General features: G+C 42.5%; 1 protein-coding gene across 9 annotated transcripts in view; it reads right to left on the bottom strand.

Moving 5' to 3' along the window:
* Positions 1-457: 457 nt before the first annotated feature.
* LOC114499263 (F-actin-monooxygenase MICAL2) overlaps positions 458-20,364 on the bottom strand; it is a 214,194-nt gene continuing 194,287 nt past the window's right edge. For 8 of the 9 annotated variants that reach the window (XM_036029035.1, XM_036029034.1, XM_036029038.1 and 5 more), the window contains 3 exons: positions 11,842-11,944; positions 7,702-7,775; positions 458-4,420 (listed from right to left, as the gene is read on the bottom strand). In XM_036029035.1, coding sequence (XP_035884928.1) covers positions 4,236-4,420; positions 7,702-7,775; positions 11,842-11,944 — 362 coding nt within the window. In that variant the 3' untranslated portion in view covers positions 458-4,235. The remainder of the gene's footprint in view (positions 4,421-7,701; positions 7,776-11,841; positions 11,945-20,364) is intronic. The other variant, XM_036029036.1, reaches the window with a different exon arrangement.

Below are 20,364 nucleotides of genomic sequence, written 5' to 3'. Positions count from 1 at the left end.
TTTGCACACACGGGGATTAAGAACAAAATAACAACCACAGCAACTCAGTCCTTAAAGGGTGAGTTGAAGGAAGAGGCTGGTTCTGTACAGAACGGAGCATTCCTGCTGAGTGAGTGAAACACAAAACCAGGCTGCCCCAGGTACGAAGGTAAGAGAAACGGGAGGTGGAACTAGGCTAAGCCCCATCTCTCCTCCCCAGCTCTGAGAATAGCTTTCTTTGTTGAGAGAATACACCTGAGGTGAGCCTTCTTCACTCCTCCTCCATTCGAGTCCAATTTTCTGGCCAGGTAAGTCCTTCCAGGTGCCCCGGTAGGAATAAAGCAGTCCACGTTAACTCAGACTCCCATGCGAAATCAAAGCTCTGCCCGGGTCCTTTTACGGAACAGAAAGAAATGAAATGGATGCCGCCCTCAGAGGTGCCAGACCAAGCCCGCATGAAAATGTTTCAATTCCTTAGACATAAAGCCATTTATTTTTGGTTCATTTCAGTATTTATAGCAGTGCACATGTAACCCATTTCAATCCATACGAATAGTACCCAATTGTGGGAGCAAATTAATCTTTTATGAGCTACTCAGCAGTGAGGTTAGAAGATAAACAGTAGGTGAAATAGTACACGCTCCTCTGCACGTGAACCTTCTTATTACAATAAACTCCTGCGTTGGAGCTCACCACATCCAGTGGCTGCCACTCGCTCTGTTCATGCGGCAGCCCAAGTCGCCCCCTGCCACCTCTGCCATGCTGAGGGAGCTCTCTGATCAACCACCTGGGTGGGACAGGCTGCCATTTTCAGTTTGGAAGAAAAAGCCTGTAAATCTGCTTCCTGGGAAGACAGGCATTGCTGAATTGTCATCGGCCTCCAGAATGCAGAAAACATCAATTTCGTTGCAGCTCATCAGAGTTGGAAACACCTGCCACTTCCTTTCTCAGTTGCAATTAACATGCTGCATCTCAGCATTGATTGATTCCAAGCAGCCTAACACAGTCAAATCAAGATTTAAATGAAACAGTGCAACGTGATATTTTTTACAGTTTTAGAAACACGAACTTATTTGTGTTTTTCTTGCCAAAGGATAACTACAATAGTTAGGGCTATAAGTCTTTATGCTTAAGATAAATGTGAGTAGACTAGGCTGATGCTTATAATAAAAACAGTTCTTTATCTTTGTATTTATTTGGGAATGGTACTTGTTCATCTTTGGTTTTCTTTTCCTTTTTTTTTTTTTGGTGGACGAAGTGGAGGAATAATATTATTTCTGTATCCCAGCACCTAGTGCAAGGCTGCAGAATCCCGTGGGCATTTGGAGAGTGTTTATTAAACAAATAAATGAGTGGATGTTTTGGGAAAGTAAGCTTAAGAACTGTTCCCTTGGTCCAACTTATGTAAAATTCTGAACTTAAGACCATCACGAGCCCTTTGGTTTAACTCAGAAGCTGTGAGAGACTATGAAATATGACCTGAGGTGGGTTTTATGTCTCATTCAAAGTCCTAAATTGCTCAGCCTTGATCACCAGTGTTCCTTTAAGGGACAGCAAAGGCTGTGTCTGTTTTCACCATAATCTTACTCATATTACATACAAAGAAACTGTCTTCAAAATGTATAATATTATACATTTGAGGGTCTAGGGACATCCTCTGTTGTGAATAAGGAATGGAATCATTTAAAATGCTTTAACAGCCACAATATTTGTGTCCTTTTGGATATGATCTTTGAAATAGTTTTTACATACCGGTAAAACTGAAAACCAGTGTAAGTAGAAGGCTATTAAGTATGAGATTTATGTTTTCACTTGGCCAGATAAGACATAGTCTTAAACCACAGACCATAGTCTTTGAAAGAAAAAGTGAACAAATTGCCTCTCATATGTTAACAGAAAACCAGGGCCAAGAACTTCCTTCTTTCTGGGCCTTCTTGGGAGAACCTTTCTTTTAGATGGCAACAGAACAAATGAAAGTAAGTGGCAATTAATTCTTTTGTGCAACAACGACCCAGACACTGCACACTTGAGCATCACCAGTTAACTATGTGCGAGCATCCAATAAAGCACTTTTATGTGACTGACCGAAAAGACCAGGCTTAAATATTTCTGCATATTCTACAACGGACACTGAAGTTACATATCCTCTTCTTAAAATGAGTTCATATTCCTGCGCATGCATAGTCTCACCTCCAAATGCTTGATGGCTAAAAATATTAGTCTGTCTCCATAAATATTTAATATTATACAACTCACTGCCATCAACCTCTAAGTTATTTGTATGTTAAATAGCTTATATACCAACATCTTAGTGATAATAGGTCTTCTCCAAATTATAACACAGGGAAACCAGAATTATGAGGAAAGCTTGTTAATGATTTCCACCAAATAAATAAAAATAGATAAATAGCCATAAGTGACATAGTTTTCATAGATAGGTAGATAGATGCCAATACATATTTTCTAATAATAGAATTCAGGCACTAAATGACTTGATTCTTAAAAATAAAGAAGGAAGGAAGGAAAGAAAGAAAGAAGGAAGGAGAAAGAAAAAGAAAGAAAGAAAGAAAGAAAGAAAGAAAGAAAGAAAGAAAGAAAGAAAGAAGAAAGAGAAAAGAAAGAGAGAGAAAGAAAGAAGGAAAAAAAGGAAAACAACCCTACAACCTTAGGAACTTGCTACGCCATGGAAAGATTGCATTTAATATAACCCAGAACACTGGCTGACTCAGGAGATCCTGTTACACTTCTGATTTCTGGCTCATCGGTGGGCCACATTGGGGAACACAGGCAACACCTCGGACAGAAGCAGTTCATGGGTCACTTACACTGAGGGAAGTTAGGTCTTCAGTCAGAACCAACTTTCACAAAGCACCTTACGTCCAATGACATTTAAACACGGAGAAATGAGGGAGGCCAAACATACAACAGCAAAGGGTTCTTCAGTCTGTCTCTCCCCAACAACAGCCAGAATCTTCAAAGGATCCCATAAAGGGAAAACAATCAAATACTTTAAGACCACAGATTTCCACTTGAAATCTTCTCTTTGGTTCCATGTGAACTATCAAAACATCCCAGGAATTCCACATCAGTGCACAAAATCCATCTCCCAGCTTTCCTGTACATTGAAAATGTCATTGGAAAACATCCATGACCCAGTTTCAGATTTGGTAAATGGGGTCACTGCACTCAGCTTCACCCTGAAGTCAGAGTGGTTTTGTCCTTGTCCCGTGGGGTTCCTGGGCAATCCTTGCAGAGTCTCACAGTCACCTCTGTGCTGGGCCTAAGAAGACCACCGCCGGGACAGATTGCTTACCTGGCATCACTAATGCATGCATTTCTATAGCAGCACCAACCTCGCCCATATTTTATCAACAAATGGAAGAGTTTCTCTGTTTGCCATTTCCAACGGTTGTTTAAAAATTATTCATTTTCTAAAAAACGCTTTCCAGTATGTTTCAAGGGCCACAAGGACAGGACTCCAAGAATATAAAGCTTTTCTAAGCCAACAGTATTGGGCGAAAACTAATGATCCTGCTGGTATAAAGTTTTATTTCCTTTCTCTCTTTCTTTCTTTTTTAATAAAATTAAGGCTCAAATGTTCTATTAAACTCTCATTGCTTATGTATATTATATTAAGGCTTATACATACACCTGGTAAATTAAATTCACCCTGGATTGAATTAACACCTGCTATGTGAGTTATTTGCTCTGTGTAATCAGTAATCTCAAGGTTTCTCCTCTTTCTCTGGAAACACAATTTAAGTATTAACCTAATCTTTAAACTGCTGCTGCTTCCTTCTGACATTTGGAAACCAGTCATCCATGCAAAAAAAAATAAATAAAAAGGGCAAATATGGATATATTAATGAAAAGGCAGCTTCTTAAAAATCTTACGATGTGTAACTCAATGAATTGGGCTGAGAAATGATAAAAAGCAGGAGGAAAGTCAATCTCTGTGTCAATTTCTAGGGAAAGCAATGCCGGTCATCTGCCAAGGTCAACTCCAATCAGAGAGACCTGCTGAAGTTGACTGCCAGTTTCAAAAGTGTCTTTGTATTTTCTTCAATATGATCTCTGGAAGGATCTGGGGCAGCTGTAGTGCATATAAGAGAATTTCAATTTTTTAAAACATATTGCAGTATGGTACAACTTAAGTTGCAGAGATGACAAATCCTGCGAAAGGAAACAGGAGTGTGTGCGGTGGGTGTGGTGGCCGGAATCGGTCCTTGGCTGACTTCGAGGGACAGGGCCCCTGCTCACGTCCTGCTCAGCTGACAGCCTCTGGAGAATATGAAGCTTTCAAAGTGCTGGTCTTCTGCCTTCTCTTTTATGCGTTGTTCCTCTAAGGAATCCACGAGTTTGTCCCTCTGCTCAATCACTTGCATCATCTCGGTGAATATTTCTCGCTCCTCATTTAGATCGTTCTCATCTTTCTGGCTCTCTAAAGAGAGAAAAAGAAAACATTGGACCTCAGGTAAGATTTGGCCCCGGGAGAGCTCTTGGCCTCTGCATTCTTGATTGTTCTGGACTTGTTCTGCCCTTTAATTTCCATGGAGAAAACAAGGAAATGAATTGAACACCAGGGAACTGCTCTCAAAGCCACAGATTAGAGCCGTGAATGCTTTGTGCTGCAGTCAGCTCACTTTCCATCTTGAGAATATATATAAGGTGACAGGAGAGAACCCCTTTGTAAGAAAAGAAGTTAATACCAGCCAAGCCCTACCAAGGTCTCCAACCTCCCCTCTTCAGGGAAAAAAACAATCCCACAAACAACAGAAAGGCTGTTTTCTCTAAACATGTCTGAGCTACAACAAGAAAAGTTTCTAAGTAAACTGTGTGCCAATGGCTAGTAATTCAATGACAAGAATCCTTTTTCAATTTGTAGTTAATGACAAATTGTGGACCTTTGGGGCAGAAGCAAAGTGAGGCTACAGCTGGACAATAGGAGGATGTTTCCAAACTATGACTACTTTTTCCTTTAGCCTTTTGGAGTATGTGACCTTCTTCTTAAATAGCCAGAGACAGCCAATTGCCTGGGGGAGATGAGACTGTTACAAAAGCAAGGGAAGAGTAAGAAACAGGTACTGCAGTAATGACTTTCTGACATTCAAAATAGGACTTTAAAGCCAAATTTAAGTCTTGTTGGCCAGATTATTGCCTTGGGACAGAACTTCACAAATTCCTTCAGCCACTTCCATTAAACACACTGGGACTAGTCAGAGAGCCCCATCCCAGAGTGGAGAAGGGGCCACTGTCTCTCACATCAGTCTTGGTTCTGAGGCAGGGTCAGCATGAAGGCACATATGACAACAGAGAAATAAAGAAGCACCTTTCCCTTTGCAGCACAGGAGGGCTCTCTCTGTGTTTCAGCCTCTCCATTATGGTCCTTAGAAGCCCCCAAGGGGGCAGGAAATGTCTTATTTATTTGCTAAGAATATCCAAGGATTCTTGCCTTGCCTCTTATTTGGAATTCTGGGAAGAAGCCAGCTGGAAGGGGCAGGAGTTGATGGTTACCAGGGGGTGGTACTTGGTGGTTGGGCAGACAAGTAGGGCATGAGTGTGACTCCCCAGACCTTGATCAGCTGTGTGTGGCATGGGTGGAGCCTACAAGGGTTCACTTTCTCCAGAGCAGACAAAGGAAGCTGGCCAGTGGGCCCCCTGGGGCTCCCTGAGGATGAGGAGTGGAGTGGCTCCACAGCTGAGACTAGATGGGGAACAGTCTGGCCAAGGTAACTGGGGGACATGCTGAGGAGAGGCCAGTGAGCCAGGGAACACCGCCAGGCTCCAAGCACACCGGGAGAATGGCAGGCTGTGGGTTACACCGGCCACACACTTTAGCTGCAAATGCCAGAAGAGGCGGGGGGGGGGGGTAGTGGGGGGGATGACAGGAGATAGCTGTGAGGGGACTTGATAACTCAGCACAACCCATGCAGATTCCCAATGCCAGAAAGTCATACAAACAGGCCTCTCCCCTTTACCCAGCAGTCACCTTAGGGAGAAAAGCAGAAGGAAGGAGTGGCCATCTGCAAGACTGAACATTTTCATTCCAAAGAGACTGAGCATTTCCTATAGGGACTGTTTAAAATATTGCATCAGACTAAGTTTACCAGAGAAGGATATATAAAGTTCTTTTTTTTTCTTGTTAATTAGGGGAATGAAGCTCTTGTGAAAGATGAGCTTGGGTACAGGCAGAATAAAGAAGCTACATATGTTTTTGTACACCTGAGAGGAGAAAATGTATGACCATCACTCCTTAGTAACAAATTTTTTTAAAAAGGAATTGAATGTCGACTAATAAAGTCTTTGGTGGTATTTATTTTTGTACCCTGAAATGGAGGAAATTAAAATTGTTATCAGATGTATAAGTCAGACATTAGTTCTCTACCATGGTTTGTTAATGTAGGTGTATTCCAGTTCTGGTACTCCTTATTTGATAATCAACACAGAGAAAAATTACATTCCTATCTTAACTTCAGTTTGTTGAACCCTTTCCAACTGTATAGTACAGCTCTTTCTGATTTTGTTAGAAATAGAACTCTGTTGCTATAAAGAAACAATCTATAAATCATTACTAACAGGAGAACCTGAATCTCTGGTGATTTGTTCTTTAATCTTAGCCCTATGATTTACCTTGAGCATGCTTGGTAAGTTCTCAGACTCAGTTTTCTAATCTGTAAAATGGGGGTGAAATGCCTAAATAAAAATATTCACGATGACGATATCTAATAGTTACTAAGTGCTTGCCCTGTACCAGGCAATGCCGTAGGTAGGTACAATGTTCTGTCCATGAGGTATAAAGAAATTATTTGATTTGTGTTTTTAGATCTAGGTCTTTTTTTTTAATTTTTAGAAATATGTTTATTGATTCTTAAGGAGAGAGGAAGGGGGAGAGAGCAAGAAACATCAATGTGAGAGAGAAACATCAATTGGTTGTCTCCCATACCTGCCCCAACCGGGAACTGAACCCACAACCTAGGTATGTGCCCTGGTTGAGAATTGAACACCTACCTTTTGGTGTATGTGACAACACTCCAACCAACTAAGCCACACCAGCCAGGACTAGACCTAGGTCTTAATGTAAGAAAGCCATGCCCGGATCTGCCCTCATGAACACACAGGTGCAGAACAGAGTGACTGCCCAGCTGGCTGGAGCCAATGAACGTATAAGTCAATACAGCGTGTCAATCGGGTTTATTTCAATTCTCTGTCCTTCATGATGAAAAAACTTTTCTCACATACAACACCCGGGCCCAGCCCATGCTGGGAAGGATGTTCCCTCTATCACCTCCTCTGCGGTCCCCAAGCACCTGTGTCACAGCCCTCATCTCACTGCACCATGATTACTGCACTGGGTGCTGATCCCCTCAGTGAGACCACAGGGCACAATGGATCTTCTCCATATGCCAGGAACACGCTAGGTTCTCCACAGATACTTGTTAAAGGAGTGAATGGATAAGTGAACAGATGTGTAGATAAATGCCTTTGTGTTCTGTTCATACTTGGGATGGAGCAAAGTGCTGCTCTCATAGTTCACATGAATGAAGCTAAATAGGGGTTTGCTGTGCTGGTGGTGGTGGGTGGAGGGAAGGCTAGCTTTGTGCTCCCCCCTGACTCCCAGGCAGGAGGGGCATGTCGCTGTGCGATTTGCAGCATGCCCTGCTCAGGTGTCTTTCTGGGGGAAAATGTCTTTAACAAGGACCCAAAAGGTACCATCATACTCACCCTCCTTGAGCATCTTCTCTCTTAATTTCTGCTGTAGTCTGCTTTGGTGATCTTCTAATTCTAGTTCTTGAGCCCTAGGGATGTGAAAGCATTCAAACCTTAAAGTACTAGAGACCTATGTAGACACATTGACAAATAAATCCATTGACAGAAGCTACTGCATTCTTTTTTCCTTACTAAAACTGGAATATCTCTGAACGGGAAGTTTTGCCGCTGCAGGGGTCATTGAAGGTGCTGAGAAGGATTGCTGAGATGTGCTGAACTCAGGAAATGATGGGGAGCAGCTGAAGGTTGAGATGTGCCCCTAGCAGGTTTTGGGAAGGTTATTCATGCTAACCTTTTACTGAAGGATCATAAAGAAATGGCTAGTATAGTCCAGGGGATGGGGAAGCAATGACAGGCTGAAATTCTTCTCTATTTTGGGGGCAACATGGCTTCAAGTATCCCTTCGGACCACTCCCAAATCTCTGATTGTAGTGGACAAGAAAATGAGAAAGCAGGAACAGGAGTGAGATGTTCTGTCCAGATGGAGGCAATAAAGCTTAGACAACTGTCTGGGTGTAGGAGCTGGGGAAAGAAGAGTCAGGGATGCTTTGTACAAGCCAAGCTAGATCACTGGGGGTTCAGTGTCTCCACTGAGAAGAACAGCAGAGAAAGAATGAAGTTAGTCCTTGGCGAAGCACAATTTGGAACTTGACCTTTGAGTGCCTGGGAATATCTCATGTATATCACAGAGTGTGTATAAGCTCCCCACATGCTAGGCCACGTGGAGCTTCCCCGGACCTTTGGGAATGCAACTCTGGAGTTCTTGGGAGAAGCGAGGATCACAAACAGAGGTGGCAAGGGTCAGAGGGGGTGGTAGAAGTCATGACACCCCTAAAAGGGAGACTCTAGAAAAGAAAAGCTTTGAAGACAAAAGTTTTGTAATGCCTACATTTAGAAGTCAAACAAAAGAGGTGGAGCCAGGGAAGAAACATGTAAGACACTGGAAGGACAAAACAAGAAATGCAGTGTCACAGAGACCAAGAGCGATGTTTTGAGAGGCAAGAGAGAGGTGAAGGGTGTGCAGTGCTACAGAGATGTTGAAGAGGTAAGGCTGAGACTATGCCCCTGGGTTCGACATGGTGCCTCAACCCGCTGCAGCTTACATGCGCATCTGCTATAGAGTCAGGGTCACTTTGCTAAACCCTATTGTTGCTCTCATTACTTTTACTACTTCTACTACTTGGGCAAAGGTCCCTGCTTTGTTTAATGTTCTACCTTTTGTTACTGACACTGAACTTCTGTTGGCCCAATGTGGTAGCCAATAGAGTTGAACCTCTCAGATCTGCCCTTAAGAGAGAATTTTTCCGGGAGGAGTGTAATGAGCTGACTGCTGCTGCAGAAGCCATTCAATGTCATGCTGAGGCCACACAGTCCTCCCCGCCCCCACAGGTCCCAGACAATGGCAGTACTAGAGCTGGGCCATTCCGCCCAAATTTAGACTCCTGATGGGCAATCCTCGTTCTGGTGCGCCCCCTGGCCTCGCTGATGCTTTCTCAGGGCTCTACTGCTCAGGCTCCTCCTGCCCAGTTCTCGGTCCTTTCCCCGCTCCTTTCACAGGTCTCAGGACTGCAGTGGGGCACAAAGACTTCCCTCTCACTCCTGCTGCCTTTCCCTCGTCCTTCACAGGCATTTTCCCAACACCTCTCTTGTACTTCAACCCTGTCTTGGCATCTGCTTCCCAAAGAACCCAGATGAACATTTCTCTTGTTTCTCCAGGTCTATCTCCAAACTACAACCTATCCTTTAACAAAGCTCCTGCCTGCCTTTGTCAAGCTCATATGTCCAAGTTCTTCTCTTTGGCCACTTTGGGAAGAGAAAGCTCCCCCTGCAGTGTGCTAATGGGAAGCCCCAGTCACTGAGCAGCAGCGGCAGCAACAGCCAGTGCCCCTGTGACTCTCTCAGGTCGACCCTATGCAGACTGCTCCTTGTACAAACCTCCATGGAGCCCTTGCCGTGTTTTCTTATCACTACTGTGCTATGTGTTTGCCGGTCTGCCTCCCCTGAAACCATGAGAACCTAGAAGATAGGCACTGTGGCCTCTTTCATCTTTATTTCCACAGTACCCAGCACAGTTCCTGGCACCTAGAATATAATATGCTTCATATATTTTTGTTGAATGAACTTTATAATTCAGACCTGACACCCAGGCAGATGGTATGGTTGTATAAAAAGGGTTTTGTAGTCAGGTCACCATGAACAAATTACTTAGTCTGTGAGCCTCAGTATGTGCATCAACTTAAAAAATAGTGACAGGAAAAACAATGACTACAAATAACCCCATCTCCCCCATTCCTAGAATTTTCTTCCATGTTAGTGGAGCTCAATGAGTATAACTCCTGGCCTCCACCCCAGCCCCCTCTCTTACTCACCCTCTCCCCAAGGAGGGTAAATGTGGAAAGACTAGTCTAAGTAAACTCAGCTTGCACCCTTTCTCTCCTGGGATCAGCCTGCCTGCAGCAAACATGTGTTCTTGATCACACTGAGCCTTGCCATAGGTCTAGGGCAAGGTTCCTCAATCTTAACACTGTTGACATTTTAGGCTGCATAATTCTTAGTTGCTGGTGAGAGGGGTGTTCTGTGCATTGCAGAATGTTTAACAGCGCTGATGGCCTCTACTTACCAAATACCAATAGATAGATCCTCTTAGTTGTAACCACCAAAAATGCCTCTGGACATGGCCAAATATTCCCCAGGGAGGCAAGATTATTCCCAGTTGGGACCCACTGGTCTAGTGTGAAAGCTTTGACCTCAAGAAGTAAGTGGTCCATTACATTTTGTGATAAGTATGTCTAATTCTGGAGTTTGGTTAGTACCGTGGGTTGAATGGTGACCCCCAAAAGAAATGTCCATGTCCCAACCTCTGGAACCTATAAATGTGAATTTATTTGAAAAAAGGTCCTTGCAGATGTAGTATATAATTAAGTTAAGGACCTTGAGGTAAGAACATTCTGGATTATCCCAAGAACTCTAAGTCCAATGACAAGCATCCTTACAAGACAGAAGAGGAGAAGACACAGACACACAGAGGTCATGTGAAGACAGAGGCAGAGACGGAGTGATCTCTGTGGAGATCTCTGTGGAGTGATGCAGCCACAAGCCAAGGGATGCCTGGAGCCACCAGGGGCTGGAAATGCAGAGGGAGCACGGCCCCCTTAACATCTTGATTCAGACTTCCCTCTTCCAGAACAGTGAGAGAATGAATTTTCGCTGTTGTAAGGCGCATAGTTTGTGGTAACTTGTTACTCCGGCCCTAGGATGGTAACACAGATGACAAGCTCACCTGGGCTCTCACATTTAGAAAAGTCATTGTCAGTAATAAAGGTCATCTTTACATGTTTCATCTCTTGGCTTGGTCTTATTTGTCACCTGGTTGAGCACCCAGCCAGGGCAGAGGAATAGAATTCATTAGACCTCTTCACAGACCTCTCCCCTGCACCCCCACAAAATGACCTCTCAGGATTGGTGTGAAATAAAATGAAACAGCATAAGTAAAAGCACCCAGTACAACTTGTGGCACTTAACTGCTTTATATTAAATGTTTCTTTCTCTCTAGAATGATGATAGGTATAGTGACCTTCGACTTGGTCAGAGTGTGTTGAGTTCCACATCCACTTTCTGATCTCCAAACCAGGCTGCAATCCCCCTTTCAGAGAGAACAGCCAGACAGATCTCAGTCCTTCAGTCTGTTAATGCCACAAGGAAGTGCCCAGGCAGCTCCTACCCAGCCTTTCCTGTGGTTCACGTTCAGAGGCCAGAGACATGCTTCCCCACTGCAGCTGTGTGATTGCAGGTGGGTCCCTTGGTCTAGGCAGCAGGCATGGATTGAAAATACTTTTTCCAAATGCCCCGCAGCTCCAGACCCATTACCTGAAATTTATTTTAGCTATAGGACTTCGCAGAGAGAATAGACAACTGAAGACTCTCTGCACTAATGCCAGCATGATATGCAAGACATCAAATATCAATTTGCCTCAATCACTATTCTGTATGCACAAGACGAAAAAATCCTGGGACTGCAACCTAGGAGGGTGAGCCACCCCACTTCCGCCCCGCTTTGCGTTTAGGACTCACTGTTATCTGTGTTGCCTTACTTACATGATCAGTAGCTCCGACTCATATCGCATTAATTTATTCTTCTCCAGAACCAGCTTAAACCATTCCTGCAAAAGCTGTGCTTCATCCTGTGTGCCTGAATCTGCTTAAGAAATCAATGACAAATGGGTTAGATTGGCGTTTCTCTCCACATGATCAAACTGCTTTGGAGCTACTTTAACAGACCATGTTTGTAGCAAAAAGGGCTCAGCAGGCAGCAGCTCCCTGATGGCCTGTTGATGCCTCAAGGTCAGGGACTTGGCAAATAAAACCCACCTGTGCAAGCTCTAAAGGAGGTCCTCTTTGACTTTTAGTGCATGAATATTTCAATTCCAAGGTCATATACCCTTGATAATGTCCTGCCAAGTGACCCTTCTCCTGTCTATTTGTATGTTCTCAGTAAAATTTCCATATGTTTATGCATCACATCCTTCACCCAAGAAAGCCCTAATAACCCTGCCAGTTACTACTCCCTTCTCCTTTTTCTCCTCCAGAGTCAAATGCCCACTGAGTGCCCAGGTAGAGTGTGGCTTCCTGCATGGGGCAGAGAAGCTCATTTGGTCATAAAGGAATGGTGATTGTCACTTAGATTTTTTTGCAAATGAAAAGGCAAATGATGGGGGGGGGAGTGTTACTAGCTTTCAGACTCATAAGAAGAAAGTTATATCCATATATTCTTACAACTTAGATTACAATCTTTATTAAACAGAAGAATAACCATGAGAAAATAAACACTGCTTTTAGATGGTCAATATTAGATGCTAAATGTCTGGATACCAAAATGTTAAAATCTGGGCATATTTGAGAAGCAGCAACATGGAGATGGCTTTCTAGAATTTCACCTTGAGATGAGAACACAGGCTGTATTGCAAAGCTCATAGGCAGTCTAGAAGGATTCATACTGGAGGGTTCAGTAGGCAGAGCTCGAAACAATGCAGACAGAAAATATGTGTGCCTTTGGGCAAGGTTTTTGGAGTCTCTGCTTCTTCACTGGTTAAACTGGTTGAACAGTAAGATATATTGGTAATACAATAATAATAATGAGCTACCGTTTACTATGCAACTCCTATGTGCCAGTCTATGTGCCTTATAGGCAGCATCTCATTTAATCCTCACAACAAACTCACCAGTAGAAAGTATCACCCTTATTATCACCACTTGCCAGCTGAAGAAATAGAGGTTTAAGAGATTAAGTAAGTGGCAGAGGCAGAGCTTGAACTCAAGTGAGCCCTGTCCTAAACCTATGCTTTCTACTGTGTGTGTAGCACTCTCTTCTCTCCCCCCACCCTCTTGCCTCCTCATAGGCATGTAAAGTAAGTAATGCCTCCAGCACATTGCCTTGCAGATAACATAGCAAGTCATCCATAAAAATGAGTTCCCTTTTCTCCCTGTCTCTTTGACCACCTTTTTATTGTTAGGGAAAATGGGGTTCAGAGATTTATGTGTAATGCCCCCAAGTTACATACGTAGTTAATGTGTAAATGTGCTACAATGCAATCTTACCATCTGGTGAATTCATTCATTCATTCATTCATTCATTCTTCAAACAATCCCTATTTATGAAATAGGTGTTGGGAACTGCCTTAGGTACTTGGGCTACGGTGATATGTAATGCTACATATCACAAGAAATTTGGAAATAAGGCAGAGTACCAGCTAAAAAGTGTATTTACTGTTTGATAATCTTTTGGATCAGATGGGCACAAAGAGCTGGAATAAAATAGAACACTAGAAAACTGTCACTGCAACAAAGCAGCAAGAGAGGACTCTGGAAATAAACAGAAGGGCAGGCTTTCCAGGTCAGGGCATGAGGATGGGCTTCCCAAGAAGGCAGTGTTTGAACTGGGAGGTTGAAAAATGGATAACACTTTGAGAGGAAATAATGAGGATGGGAGAGGACTTTTATAAGAGGAGGGAACAATATGAGCAGAGATGAGGGGATGGGAGAAGGTAGGGGAACAGAGATTGGGAAAGGCTGAGGAGGCAAGGAGGGGTGGGTGATACACCTGGGGAGTGCATGATGAGCTCATCATAAAGGCCACTGGACATCATGCGAAGGCTCGTGTACTCTGTTCTATTGAATACAAAGGGACACTAAAGGTGGCTGGATAGGAGAATGATATGTAAAGTTCTACACAGGAAAGATTAGAGGGGAAGAGTGGAGAGGGAAATAAGTAAGATGTTATTCTTTCTTAAGTTTCTTGACTGACTTAAACGAATGAATGTGTGAACAAACTTATAAACATGTTGAGTACCAACATCTCCTAAGCATTGGTTGTGGTGCTGAGGGACAGAGATGAATAAGGATTGATTCCAGCTCTTCGGGAAACTGGGAGCTTGCAGTCCAGTGGATGAAATCAATACTACGTGGCCAAATAGAATATGATGCGCCCCTTGCTATACAACACAGAAGAGAAGCAACTGATCTGGTGTTGGAGGGAGTGGGGAACAGCCCCAGAGAGGAGACAGCAGGTGAGCTCTGTCTAAGTGGATGAATAAGAGTTTTCCAGGGAGAGAAGGAGGTCAAGAACAAGGCATTCCAGGACATTAGCTGATGAGCAGAGGAATGAAGTATATAGACTAGGAATTGTATATAACATAGAAGTTAAGAGCATAAGTTAAGAGAACTGAGACATGGGATCAAACTTCCATTCTTCCACCTACCACTGTGGGGGCTTAAGCACTTAGCATAGCCTCCCTGAATCAATCGCAGTCTCCTCCTTTGGTATGAAGATGCAGTGGGACTGTCCCCACAAAGAACTTAATCCTGCTCTGGTACGTGGTATAAGCTTAATAAAGGGTAATGGTCATAATTCAAACAATATAGTATGTGTCATGGAGGAACCCTAGGGGTCCTCTGTTCCCCATGGAGACATGCAAGAATTCCCTGCATCTCCCTAGTCTGCAGCCTCCCACTCCTTCCGCTGAGGGTGGGGTTCCTGGCTATCTAAGAAGCTCACTGCAGGGCACTGTACTCTTAAGTGTTGAAAACTTCTTTCTATTGGAATTTGATGGGTCGGCTACTAGCCACTGAGTTCAGTTTTGCCCTCTAGAGGAACAAAGGCAATACGTACTATCTATTTTACATGAAAGACACTTGGACATTTGAAAGCAGGTCTCACGATCCACAGAAGTGTTCTTTTTTTTTTTTTTTTTTTTCAGAGTCAGGACCTCTAGGTTATTTATCATTTTGTCATAAAAGGGCTGCCCAGGTCTGCTTGCCCTGTAACTTTCCGGGATACATCTTAAGGAAAATGAAGAAGCAAAATATCAATAGCCTGGAGTGGAGAGATCCTCCTGTGCCCCCACCCTGTGCCCTGGGATTGCAGAAGCCTTGTCTTCAAGGGATTCTAACTGGCTGGCAAATGAATGTGGTCTTTTCACCCCAGTGGTGGCGAAGTCTGACAAATGGCTCTATGTTCTGTTTATGCAACTGATCTTTTGCTTAACCCAATTCAAGACTTTCTACGTATCTTGTTAAATATCTTGTTTCTTTTGTTCCATCAAAGGAAATCTTTTGGCCATTTTATCCATCTGACACATTTTCCTAGATTTGGGATTTCTGTGGAATTGATAAATGACCATCCTGTACCTTTATGTGGTGTTGAAAGCCAAATGTCAGATGGGGCCGGACGGAGGACAGAGCCATCCGACCCACTAAGGGACCTCTTTCAGCCTCTCGGTGAAATGGTTCTATAGACTGGTGTGCTCCAGCCTGCATTTCCATACCTGGTCTGTTAGTCTGTCACAGGAAACTTTGGCGACAAAATAACCTCACAACGTCAGCCACGCCCACTGGCACTACAGACCTTGCAGCCGTATTCAGAAAAGGACATGACATTTGTTTTTCACAGCTTCTCAGTAAACACCAGCAGTTCCTTAGTAATTGTTAAATGTCTTTCTAAATATGTACAATTTTAAAAAATAATCCTATCTGGAATTTTGACATGGGCTCAGAATTTATGTTTCCTTCCCATGCAAAAAGTAGGAAATGCACTCATCCCTAGTCTTTTGGCCCTGGACTTCTTCATGAGTTTTCAAAGACTGAGATTACACCTGCACATTTGTTTTTTTCCTCAAAACCAGAGGGTTAATTTGGTTTGTTCAACAAGTTCTGATTGACTAGTCACATCCAAGACTCTATGCATGTATCATCTTTCACTGGAGCTTAGAAACCTGAATGCATTGCTCTCTTGTTTTTCTCACCTATCCAGATTCCATTTCCTCTTCTAGATAGTTGTTTAACATTTCTAGATTGAGGACCATTTGCCTCGATGAAGAAAACAGAAAAGCTGAGAGCTGAGAATCCTGTGGCTCCCCCTCGTGTAACATGAACCATCTGCCTCAGCCCCGGCCCACCCTCCCCCTGGTCCCCATCCAGAAGAAACAGCTCTATTTTGCCATCTTTAGAGTATTTTTTTTGTTGTTTGTCAGATTCAGCCTCTTTGCTACATTATACTGACAGGCTCTAGCCAGACTTTTATCTGGGATAACATGTCCCTTTTTCAATCTTTCTTATGCGTCCTTCTAAAATCTTGTCCATCGGAGAGCTCCCTGTGCACCACACTGATTTCTATTGATGCTGGACTCAACAAACACAAGTTGAACCGAATTAACTGATTTAATTTTCTTTTTTCAATAAAATAACTTGTAATTTTATAGCCCACAGTTCATTTTTTTTGAGAGTCTTTATTTCCTCAGTCAAAAATCCCCTTTTGGGGATCTTTGAACATGGACTCAATGTGCCAATTCCTAGGAAATCTGCCTTTCCCAAGCACTGGGCGCAGTGACTGCCAAGCCCAGGCGTGCCCTCCTCTCCACCGCAACCATGCACTGAGACGTCACTCCACGACTTCCCTCAACTCACTGCCACCCGCCAGATAGCTCCCTTCAGGGTTCTGATGAAGCCCAGACCAGCATTGTCCCTCATGTAGGTGCAGTGGAGCGAGTGGCAGAGGGCCTGGGCTTTGAGATCCAGCAGACCTGGCTTCTTAGCCACTTACAAATGTGTCAACTTGGGCAAGTAGTCTCTCATGTCTCCACCTTGGTCCCTTCCTGCAAAACATGGGGATGATGATAGTACCTGTCTCATAACTGGTTATGGGGACTGAATTAGATGATGCATTGAAATGCTTACCATAGTGGTTGGCACATAGTAAACATTGAATAAATTGTACCATTGCTCTTAGTACTTGTTTTTTCCAGTGTCTACTTCTATACAGTTCCTTGTGCATTACTTTCTGTTTATCTTGAAAACTCAGCTAGAATGTGGTCCCTGACTTCATTGCACATGCCTAACTTTACCTTGTAACCAGAATTGAGGTTAATAAAAACTCTTAAATAATTCTCTTTTTTTGGCCCTGCTGAAATGCAAAGGTCACGTGGCTGGCCAGATCCGCAACACCTGCTGGGGAAGACCTCAGTGCTCTGTGCCCACACGGATGGTTGGCTCAGCCATTTCTCCATCTGGTCCTGTGGCTGCCATTGAACTGAAAGCCTTTCCAGGGCAGGCATGGGACTCCTACATCTGGGAACCAGGATGCAGCTAGAACGGAGCTGCCAGAAGGCGAGCAGCCCCTGGCTACGATTGGAGTGACTCTGTTACCAACCCCTTACAGCCACAGCTGCTTGTGTTTACCATTGACTGGCTCTTCATTAGCTCCCGTGTATGCATATTATGCTTTTTCCTGGACAAAATGCAAGGTTTCCACTTGCCCGGGTGAAGCAAAGCAATAAAAACTCAACACAAAACAACTCTTTATTAATGGAGTTATTTAAATTGACCTGCTCTTCCCCAAGTGAGTTCCCAAAAGTACAAAGCAAATTTGGTTACTCCCTACTGAAGTTCTCAATTGCACTCTACAATCAAGTTCAAATCACCTAGCCTGACAACACTGAGTCCTTGCTTGCATTACAGGGACTTGCACTTAATGGTCAATAACTATTTTCCCTGTGAATAACAATAATACATGAACAACCTAGTCTTTTAAGTAATGACTTTTTAACCATTTTCTTTCATCCGTGATGCTGAATACTTCTCTGATGGCATATTGGTGTGTGGTTTTGGTTTTTAACTATCCAATTCCTTAGATGTGATTTCCTGCCTGCACAGAATCTGGGAGAAGTCCTAATTTGGTGCTTGCCACAGATGTGTCAATGCCTTCAACATCTTCACTGACAATCTGGGGCACGCAGGGCATTGAAGTGTAACTGCAGCCAGAGCCCTAGGCAGCACCATGTGGGGCATCTCCCCAGAAGGGCTGGGTTTCAGCCTTTGTCTCTTGTTCTCTGGCCTCTGGTCAGCTCTTAGCTCCTGTGCTCATCCACAGGCCTATTTCATTTCAATCTCTAGCCAGGCTTTCTCTGTCCAGCACTCTGGGCACACTGACATCCCACAGGTGCCTTACACATGAGGGTGATAACCCAGAAACCTGCACTGTGGGTCTGGCCTGATTCAGTGTTGACAAAGCCAGGATGCTGGAGGGAAACTCATGGCTCCATGCACAGAGCCAGGGGCTGCAGCTGAAACACAAAAGATCTAGTGTCCTTCCTTTTTTAAACACTTTTTTTTGTTTTGCTTTTAGCTACGTATCTCTTCATTATAAATAGTTTTTCTTGCTTTAGAATATTATTGAAATATTATACTACATGTAGTCTTCTAAAACTTGCTTGTTTTAAATTCCATATTATTGCATTGATAAAATGCATACATATTGCCATTCATTTTTACTGCTGTGTATGTAATACTCAGTATATGCCACAGTTAGCTGGCCCACAATTTACCCATTTCCTGTTAGTGGGTATCTAGGCTGTTCTTTTGGCTATTATGAATGATGCTACTGTGAACAGTGTTGTATAAATCTTCTGGTCCATGCGGGCAAGGGTGTCTCTGAAATATACTCCTAGGAATGAAATTCTGGAGTAGGAAGGTATGCAAATGTTCAGTTTCATAGCATGAAGCCAAATTATTTTCCAAAGAGTTGTGACTCTTTCATTCCCACCAATATTGAATAAAAGCTCCCCTTATTTCTCACCCTTGCCAAATAATTAGTATTATCACTTTTAAAATAAGTTTTGATATTTTAATAGTTTAAAAGTTTCTCATAGTCTTAATTTGCATTTTTCGAATTACTCATGAATATTTTACTGTGAATATATGTTTATATCTGCCTATTTTTATACTGAGTTGTTGCCTATTACTGATTTATAAGAGTTTTTTACATATTTCAGAATATTGATATTTTTGTTACATTTGTTGCCAATATATTTTCCAAATTAGTAGGTTATCTTTTCCTTTAGAGTCATACAGACTACCAAGTTGAGCTCAAAAAGATTCTTGTTAACTTTTCAGTTTAATTTTTCATATTAGAGTCTTTAATTTTTATGAGACATTTACTTGTACGGTGTAAGGTAAGACTCACTTTCACTTTTCCCCATACGAAGCACTGATTGTCCCAGATCACTTGTTTCCTGGGGCCGCAGTGCTACAGAGGGTTGCACTGGGTTTTCATATGCGTGAGATAACATTTGGGCCTTTGGGTGGTTTCTGAAAAGTATTAAAACTGGCTTCATAAAAGTTGTATGCACTCTTTGTTAGATTTATTCTTAAGTATGTTTTATGCTAATGTTAGTAATATTTTCTTTGTTGTTTTGTTTGTTATTCTTTTTCATCCTCACCCAAGGACATGTTCATTGGTTTTACAGAGAGAGGAAGGGAAGGAAAGAGAGAGAGAGAAACATCCATGGGAGAGAGAGAGATCAATTGGTTGTCTCCTATACACATCCCCCAACTGGGGGTTGAACCTGCACTCTAGGTATGTGTCCTGACAGGGGATCGAACTCACGACCTTTTGAAATACAGGAGCGATGCTCCAATCAACTGAGCCACACTGGCCAGGGCCATCTTGTTATTTCTTTGTTATTCACTTGATACTGAGATATAGAATGCAATTTCTTTTTACATTTTGATCTTATATTCAATTAACACCATATAAACTCTCATTTTTAATAATTTATTTGTACATTCTTTTGGGTTTACCATATGAATAATTCTATCCTCTAGAAAAAAATTTTTGTTTCTTCTTTTCCAAGCTTTGTGTGGTGTCTTTTTGCTTTGTTGTACAATATTGACTAAGGTCTCCCGTAAATGTTGAATAGGAGAGATGATGGTAAGCATCTTTCTCATATTCCTGATTTTTAAAGAAATGTTTCTCATACGATGCTCTTACCATTCAATAATGATGCTTGCTTCAAGGTTTTGGAAGATATTCTTCAAATTAAGAACATTCTATTATGTTCTATTCCTTTTTTGCTATAAGTTTTTATTCCAAATGAGTATTGGATTTTGTCAAAAGATATTCTCTTTTTCTATTAAAAAGACCATATGGTTTTCCTCTTTAATATGGTTTTCCTCTTTAATTTAATATGGTGATTGTTAAATCACCCTTCTTAGATTGTCAAGTTTTGATTGTAATTAATTAAATTACATGTTCATTATATTTTTGTATCTTTTTGAATCTTTGCTATA

Source organism: Phyllostomus discolor, chromosome 6, assembly GCF_004126475.2.
Source record: "Phyllostomus discolor isolate MPI-MPIP mPhyDis1 chromosome 6, mPhyDis1.pri.v3, whole genome shotgun sequence".
Classification (NCBI taxonomy): Eukaryota; Metazoa; Chordata; class Mammalia; order Chiroptera; family Phyllostomidae; genus Phyllostomus; species Phyllostomus discolor.
The sequence above is the reverse complement of the archived record's forward strand: the minus strand, read 5'-3'. Positions and strand labels throughout refer to the sequence as shown.